The sequence below is a fragment of the Nicotiana attenuata genome, unplaced genomic scaffold (assembly GCF_001879085.1).
Source record: "Nicotiana attenuata strain UT unplaced genomic scaffold, NIATTr2, whole genome shotgun sequence".
Classification (NCBI taxonomy): Eukaryota; Viridiplantae; Streptophyta; class Magnoliopsida; order Solanales; family Solanaceae; genus Nicotiana; species Nicotiana attenuata.
Genome location: NW_017673041.1, coordinates 37,598 through 46,618, shown reverse-complemented (window position 1 = coordinate 46,618; position 9,021 = coordinate 37,598). Strand labels below are relative to the sequence as shown.

Genomic DNA, 9,021 nt, shown 5'->3' with positions numbered 1-9,021 from the left:
TGCAGCAGTTATGACTTTACAATTTTATTTTTGATGTTTTTTCATACATTATATGCTTGAGAATGTAGCTGGATTTGACTATATTTTTTAGTTTATTTATCGATGTTGCTTTTCGGTATAATGTATAATTGAGCTATTTGATAATTGTATACTAATTTTCGCTTTTTCTAGTCTGTATCCAATCTCCCAAAGGCTATATTGATTGTATCCGGTTTTTCATAGACTATATGTATCCCACAATGTACGGATCAAATACGTATTCTTGTTTACATATAGAAAGTATTTTTCATTATTTGTATCCGTCTATACACACTAATATTTCTGTATTTCACAGTATTTGTTGTGCGACGAATACACCCTTATGTGCGCGCACAATATAGAAAATACAAGCTAGTAGCAATACATGTTTTGTTACGAATAGTAAATATGAAAACAGTAGCTGCGTCGATAAATAGCTTCTAAACTACTACTATATTAGTTCCTGAAAACTGCCCCCATTATTTTTTATCGCAAAATAAACATACAGCTGCTGATAAAACATGAAGAACAAAGGGAACTGCATTTCCAGTTTTCCACCAAAACACGACCCAATCATCTTTCTTGATTTCTTGACTTTAGACATTTATTTTTGTCATTACTAGTATAATCTAATCTAAAACCAAACAAAAGAGAACCTCAAAATCCAGCAATTTTCTTGATACTAGAGTCTGTCTGCTGCCTAATTCTACTCCTTGAGGACTGTGAAAATTACTTCCTCTCTCCCTTAAACCCTACTTTTACTACCCAAAAAGCCCATCCCATTTGCGACTAAACTATCTTCAAAATACTGTAAAGAATCCCTATCGCAAATACAATTTCTGGGTCAATAAGTCCACTCCTGAGGAAGTATTATCTCTTGGGATTTAACCGCCGGCTGAGTTCTCAAACTGCGTCTTTGTTGATCCACCAAATTATTCTGGTACTTCAAAACACCACCTAAACAAAAGATTTTAAATTAAAAAACATTCCAACGACCAGTAATAAACAATACTAAAAAGTTAATTTGGTAGAGGTAAATAGTTTATACCATTATTACAACTGGGTTGAACCAGAAACTGCAGCCGAGAGTCCATTACATCCAAATTCAGATTCAAGGCTTGGACCACTCTTTCTGGCATTAAAACTGTCGAACAACCTGGTAATCGACAAACAAAGTTTGACCAAACACATAAGCATAACAGAACAAATTGTATCCCCTAAAATAGAGAAATAAATAACATGAGACAATGAGAACACAAGAAAAATACATAGGTGATGTGTGTCAAACAGATAGGATTATACTCTGAATTTATCTTTACAGTTCATACACACCAAAAACACACAGAACACAAAAATACATATAACTGAAAAAACAGAGCCACAATAGTCCAAAAGTCCAGTCTCACATTCCCACTATCAGCAAATTAATAAAATAAGATACGCAAAAGGAGTTCGACCCACTGTTAAATTACTGCTAAAATGCACATAGTAAAATTATAAACAAGCATTTCTATATTTGAATTTGAAATTAAGTTCATAAAACAGGGGAAAATAAAAGGTAGTACCTATCTTCTTTCTTGGTTCAGTTTGTATTCCAGGTCTTTTGGGAATAAAAACCCCAGTTCCAGCACACTCCCTTTTGGGTCCAGTATTTCCTAGAAAAACAGCTCGCATGCCTGAGCCAGGCTGAGTCTGCTGCTGCTGCTGCTGCTGGTGAGATTGTTGCAGAGTCGGCCAAGCAGAAACTGACCTATCAGCTCCATTTTGGCCTCTCCCCTGATTCAACTGCTGCTGGTTCCAAAATCTCTCTTTTTCGGGACACAATACTCCTTGTCCTTGCTTCATTATCTGTTGTTGCTTCAACCGCTGAAACTGCAAAACCAGTCATAAAAATCAATATACTGTAAAAATCAAAACGACAACCAGAAATAGTATGGTCAGCACCAGATAATGAAGTACTGAAACTTACTTGAGCCATTTGTAACTGCTGGTAAGACTGCGGTGGTTGATTAGAGTAAAACGAACCAAGATTTGGTTTAGAGTTTTTTGGGTCTACAGGAACTGGACTTGCCTTTCTGGGCGGAGTCCACATTCCACCTTTATGACGATAGATTCCAGCCTCTTTCTCCATCATCTTCATTCTTGCAACTTCGCCCACTGCTTCATAAAGTAAATCCACAACCCCATTTCTACTCTGAGAAGAGCAATTTGGGCTTACAATTTTTGAACCCTGATGTTTTGACCCGAGAATACCATATAACGTTGACTGAGGAGAACTTGACAAACTCTGAACCTACACAAAGCAAAAACAAGGGAAAAAAATTAAAACCTAAGTTAAGTAAAGCAACAGCAAAAACAAAACAAAAAAGGTTAATATATAGATACCTTGTGGTTTTCAAGAGTGGAGTGAGCCATTTGGCGAGTTAACTCAGTGATATAATCTTCCTCATCACTACTCTCTGTCTCCGTTGAGCCGACAACTGACTCCACCGGAGAACTCAGATCCGATTTCGGACCCAACATATATGAGAACTCGTTCTTAAAATCACACCCAAAGTAACTCTTCATTTCATTTTCCTCCCCTTTACTGTTAGTCTTAAACCCTAAAAGAATGTCATCATCAGTTAGAAACTGCGGCGGAAGCCAAAACTCACACTCTTTTGAGTATTCATCCATCTCAGATAGCTTTGAATATGAAAATTTGCAGCTTCTTTAAAGGGATTATTATAGTGGGAAGTGGAGGAGGAGACAGTTGATGATTATATAAGTAAGAAAAAAATAGTGAGACAGATAATGTGTGGGCTTGTCAATTGTAAATCCTAGGTGTGTTGGTCTTTTGATGCTTGATGTTCACTTGCGGTGTTGGCGGTTGTAGTCCACGCGGATGCCAGGTAAGATGAGAGATAAGATTGCACCGATTTGGGCTCTCTGTATCTGCTGCACGTCTGTCACGTGAGTGGTGGGTGGCCCCACGTATGGAAGTGGAAGAATACAGCTCCGTATCTTCTTGAGGTATAATGGAATTAGTTAATTAAAAATACTTAAGTTAATTAATGAATGCTTAGTTGAGTGAAACATGAAAGCATGTCGTTAACGACAGCGTGTTGGCGCCTTTGTGATTGGTCATTATGGGTGGTGGTAGGGGCAGCACACAACTATATGCTCTCCCACTCCTAGCAATTCGTGCTTTGCATGTAAAAGTGGGGGTTCTTTTTCGTTTCTCACTCTTTTAATTGGATCGAGATACATATGATAAATAAAATACATGTTTTATCATATATTTATAATAATTATAATAAAAAACGTCTCGTGAAATAATTTGTGAGAATAATTAGTTAATGATAAAAATAAACAACAATAATAATAATAGACCCAGTATCCCACCCCGTGTGGTCCGGGTAGGGTAGTGTGTACACAGACCTTACTCCTACCTTGTGAGGATAGAGAGACTGTTTCCAATAGACCCTCGGCGATAACATAAGCACCACATTAACGAAAATATAGACAAGAAGGGACAGTACCAAAAAGCTATATAAAAGCAAAATAAAAACAACAAGACAGTAAGGTGATCGATAATGAAAGAAAACAACGGTTAATCATAAAAATCTACTACTAATAGAAAGCGAGACTGCGTGTCAATACTATTGTTATGAACACTCTAGACTACCTACTCTACTACCCTAATCCTCGACTTCCATACCTTCCTATCAAAGGTCATGTCCTCGGTTAGCTGAAGCTGCGCCATGTCTTGCCTAATCACCTTGTATACAGTCAAAATCAGGCACACCCGATTTCCCAGGCTCGAGGGGTCGCCTTAGGTCCGAGTTTGAGTAAGGTCGAGTTCGAGGTCGACGGACCGGACTCGAGCTCGAAGACAAAATGCGATGCCCGAAGATAGGAGTACGAGGAATACCGAAGTCGAGTACGCTCGACCTTGAAATAATGTCGTTATGTATTTGTAACCAAATGATCAAGATTCCTACCACGTCCCCAAGATCATGGCGCAAATCCCGAAATAAGATTGTACGATTCCGTATTAGGCGGTTAGACAGCTGTACCAATGATGTTCCTTACTATAAATAGAAATGTACCTTATTTAGGGTTTCCCTAATATATAAGGGCACACCAATCATTTGTAACATCATCTAATCATTGGCAAAGAATATATCATCCTACTTTTCTCGCTTATTGTTCATCAGAGCTGTCCTTTTATTTTATTGTTCTTACTTTATTGTTCTTGGTCCATCTCGAGGTCACTGAGCTCGAGGTCAGCTACTTAAGTAACACTAGTTTGATTCATCCATTTCTTTCATCTACACTCAAGATTTCTTGATTATTAATTGGTATTGAATTAAATCACGTATCTTTAAAACCACAAATCAAATTTAATTGTTACTCGTATTTTCGAGGTAAACAATTTGGCACCCACCGTGGGGCTAAAGATAATAGTGATTATTTCTTTACTGATTCTCATACACACGTCATTTTTAGGCTTTTTCTTGTCAAGATTTTCTGATTCTCAGGATTAAACATGTCGAACTCGCAAAATACACCTGTTCATGACAACGAAGGTCTTGGATTTCATGGGAAAATAACAATTTAGGGGTCGGTGTACCACCAATAAACCCTGGGGAAATGCCAAATTTGGAACCAGTTGACGTTAGTTCGCACATTGCTTTAAATGCAGATTTAGGCGCAGACCCCGGAGGGAGTGTATGCATAGAAGCCCTATCTGGGGGCCAAGGAACACCAGGTATAGGAGATGGGGAAGTCAGCCTCCAAGTGATATTCGAGATGCTGCAAGCTCAGCAGATCGCCATCGCTCAACTTCAAAGTCAGAATAAAACTCCGAGTATAGCTGAACCAGAAAACACTCGACGTGCTGAACCAGCGCCAGAGAGGTCGAACGGAAATGACTCGGGGATTGACCCCGCCATTGTGAGAATGCTCGAAGAGCTCACCAAAAGGATCGAGTTCGGGGAAAAGAAGATCGAGGACAATGATAAAAAGGTGGAGACTTATAACTCCCGTGTTGACCAGATACCGGGGGCACCTCCAGTTTTGAAAAGTTTAGATGCAAAAAAGTTCATACAAAAACCATTCTCTCAGAGCGCGGCTCCGATGCCCATCCCTAAAAAGTTTTGCATGCCCGATATACCCAAATATAACGGGATAACCGACCCTAATGAGCATATTACTTCATACACTTGCGGGATCAAATGAAATGACTTGAATGACGATGAGATCGAATCAGCATTGTTGAAAAAGTTTGGAGAAACATTGTCAAAGGGAGCTATGATTTGGTATCACAACTTGCCTTCTAACTCTATTGATTCGTTTGCTATGTTAGCAGACGCGTTCGTGAAAGCGCACGCCGGAGCCATAAAGGTGGTAAAGAGAAAATCGGATCTTTTCAAGATAAAATAGAGGTAGGATGAGGTGCTGAGGGAGTTCGTGTCTAGGTTCCAGATGGAGCGAATGGAGTTACCACCAGTCTCGGATGATTGGGCAGTACAAACTTTTATGCAGGGTTTGAATGAAAGGAGTTCGATCGTGTCTCGACAACTAAAGCAGAATCTGATCGAGTATCTAGCTGTGACGTGGTCGGACGTACATAACCGTTACCAATCAAAGATCATGGTCGAGGATGACCAGTTGGGAGCCCCCTTGATTCAGTTTATCCTAACAGGTCGGCAGCTAAGCCCCCGAGGGATACGGATAGGGAATCGAGGTCAAACAAAGAACAGTATCAGTCGTATGTTTATCGGAGAAGCAATGGTTCAGGTCGTAACGCACCTCGGAACGATTGGAGAAATGATCGAGGTCAAAGATCTCGGGGACTCATGAGTAAGACCGGGTTCGATCCTTCTCAGAGGAATCCAAATTTGATGTGTAAGTATCATGGCACATAAGGCCATAGAACCAAAGACTGTAGGCAGCTAAGGGAGGAAGTAGCTCGGCTGTTCAACGAGGGTCACCTTCAAAAATTTCTCAGTGATCGAGCTAAAAACCACTTCAGAGAGAGAGATGCAAGAAAAAATGAGCAGGAAGAACCACAACATGTAATCCATATGATCGTTGGCGGTGTCGACATCCCACAAGGACCTGTGTTCAAACGCACCAAGGTATCAATCACCAGAGAAAAGCGGACTCGGAGCTATGTGCCCGAGGACGTCCTATCATTATGTGACGAGGAAGCAGAAGGCGTATCTCAACCGCACAATGACGCCTTGGTAATTTCTATTCTTTTAAATAAAATTCAAGTTAAGCGTGTTCTAGTGGATCCAGGTAGCTCAACAAACATAATCAGATCGAGGGTCGTGGAACAACTCGGCCTACAAGATCAGATTGTACCTGCATCCCGGGTCTTAAATGGTTTCAATATGGCAAGTGAAACAACAAAGGGGGAGATAATCCTACCAGTAAACGTAGCCGGAACCATACAGGATGCAAAATTCCATGTCATCAAAGGCGACATGAGGTATAATGCACTTCTCGGGAGACCATGGATATACAACATGAGGGCAGTGCCTTCAACTCTTCACCAGATGATGAAGTTCCCAGCAGAGGAGGGAGTGAAAATAGTTTACGGAGAGCAACATGCTGCAAAGGAGATGTTTGCAGTCAAGGAAGTGGTGCCGATACCAGAGCCTTCGACCTCGGAGAAATCGAGCACCAAAGGTAAGCAGGTGGCTAAATAGCAATCACCGCCCCCAGCCTCGACGGAATTAGAGCATCAGGTAATCGAAGACGAAGAAGAGGACTTCCTTACTCCTCGAACCTTCGTCGTTCCCGAAGAGTCCGATGCAACCAAATCTATTGTCGAGGAACTGGAGTAGGTCATACTGATCGAATACATGCCGGAGAGAAAGGTATACCTGGGAACGGGATTAACCCCCGAACTCAGGAAAAAACTTATTCAATTTCTGATTGATAATATGGATTGCTTTGCTTGGTCCCATTTAGATATGATAGGGATTCCACCGGAAATCACCACACATCTGCTAAGCATCGAACCCAGGTTCAAACCGGTAAAGCAAAAAAGGAGGCCCCAGTCCTAGGTGAAACATGCATTCATAAAGGACGAGGTAACCATACTTTTTAAAGTAGGGTCTATTCGGGAGATAAAGTACCCCGAATGGTTAGCCAATGTAGTAGTAGTTCCTAAAATGGGAAATAAACTTAGAATGTGTGTAGACTATAAGGACTTGAACAAAGCATGCCCAAAAGACTCTTTCCCATTTCCCAACATCGATCGTATGATCGACGCCATGGCCGGCCACGAGATCCTAACTTTTCTCGACTCCTACTCTGGGTACAATCAGATTCAGATGAACCCGGAGGACCAGGAAAAGACTTCGTTTATTACTAAATTTGGAACTTATTGTTACAACATAATGCCCTTCGGGCTAAAAAATGCGGGAGCTACATATCAACGCCTAGTCAACAAAATGTTCGAAGAACAAATAGGTAAAATAATGAAATTTTACATTGATGATACATTGGTTATGTCCTTGCGCGCAGAGGACCATTTGACTCATTTGCAGGAAACATTCAAAATTTCGAGAAAGTACAATATGAAGCTTAACCCGGAGAAATGTGCCTTCGGAGTCGGCTCGGGTAAGTTCCTCGGCTTCATGGTGTCAAATCGGGGTATCAAAATTAACCCCGATAAGAACAAGGCCATCGAGGATATCACGATCGTGGATAGCGTGACGGTCGTACAAAGGCTAACGAGACGAATTGCTGCCCTGGGTAGGTTCATTTCGAGGTCATCAGATCGGAGTCATCGATTCTTTTCTTTGCTCAAAAAGAAAAAAGATTTCACATGGACCCTGGAATGTAAGCAAGCCTTAGACGAATTAAAGCAATATCTATCAAGCCCGCCTTTGCTTCACACCCCAAAGGTAGATGAAAAACTTTACCTATACTTGGCAATGTCCGAGATAGCGGTAAGTGGTGTTTTAGTTCGAGAAGAGCAAGGTATGCAACCTGTTTATTATGTGAGCCGAACTTTAGGAGATGCAGAAAGTAGTTACCCTCACCTAGAAAAATTAGCACTTGCATTAATAAGTGCATCTAGGAAGCTAAAACCATATTTTCAGTGTCATCTCATATGTGTATTAAGAACTTACCCCTTTCGAAATACTCTGCATAAGCCCGAGCTATCGGGCTAGTTGGCCAAATGGGCCGTCGAACTTAGCGGGTACGATATCGAGTATTAACCCCGAACGGCCATCAAGTCTCAAATCCTAGCCGACATCGTGGTCGATTTTACGCCGACCCTCGTACCCGAAGTGGAGAAAGAACTCCTGCTAAGTTCGGGTACATCATCGGGGGTATGGACCCTTTTCACAGACGGTGCCTCGAATGTGAAGAGGTCCAAGCTTGGCATTGTCTTAAAGCCGCCTACGGGTGGTATCATTAGACAATCTATCAAAAATTCTAGGTTAACTAATAATGAGGCCGAGTATGAGACCATGATTGCAGGTCTCGAACTAGCTAAAGGCTTGGGAGTAGAAGTCATTGAAGCCAAGTGCGATTCACTATTGGTGGTGAACCAGGTAAACAAAAGTTTTGAAATTCGAGAGGATAGAATGCAACGGTACTTGGATAAGCTACAGGTAACTTTGCACCGCTTCTAGGAGTGGACTTCTAGATTATGTGCCTCAAGAACAAAATTGCGAGACTGATGCACTTGCTAATCTAGGATCCTCGGTCGAAGAAGATGGCATCATCCCGGGGACTGTCACCCAGTTATCGAGGTCTGTGGTTGAAGAGGGTCATGCCGAGATAAATTCAACATGTTTGACGTAGGACTGGAGGAATAAATATATCAACTATTTGAAGAATGGAAAACTCCCATCGGACCACAAAAAATCGAGGTACGAACCAAGGCTGCCAGGTTTGCGTTAGATGAAGATGGAACATTGTACAGGAGAATGTTCGATGGGCCATTGGCGCTATGTTTAGGACCGGGGGACACCGATTATGTTCTAGGAG

General features: G+C 41.3%; 1 protein-coding gene across 1 annotated transcript; it reads right to left on the bottom strand.

Moving 5' to 3' along the window:
• Positions 1 to 568: 568 nt before the first annotated feature.
• LOC109215272 lies at positions 569 to 2,798 on the bottom strand. The gene is made up of 5 exons (XM_019379304.1): positions 2,404 to 2,798; positions 1,988 to 2,311; positions 1,584 to 1,890; positions 1,067 to 1,174; positions 569 to 975 (listed from the first exon to the last, which is right to left on the bottom strand). The coding sequence occupies exons 1-5, from the start codon at positions 2,692 to 2,694 to the stop codon at positions 863 to 865; spliced, it is 1,143 nt and encodes a 380-aa protein (XP_019234849.1). The 5' UTR covers positions 2,695 to 2,798; the 3' UTR covers positions 569 to 862.
• Between the last annotated feature and the right edge of the window lie 6,223 nt (positions 2,799 to 9,021).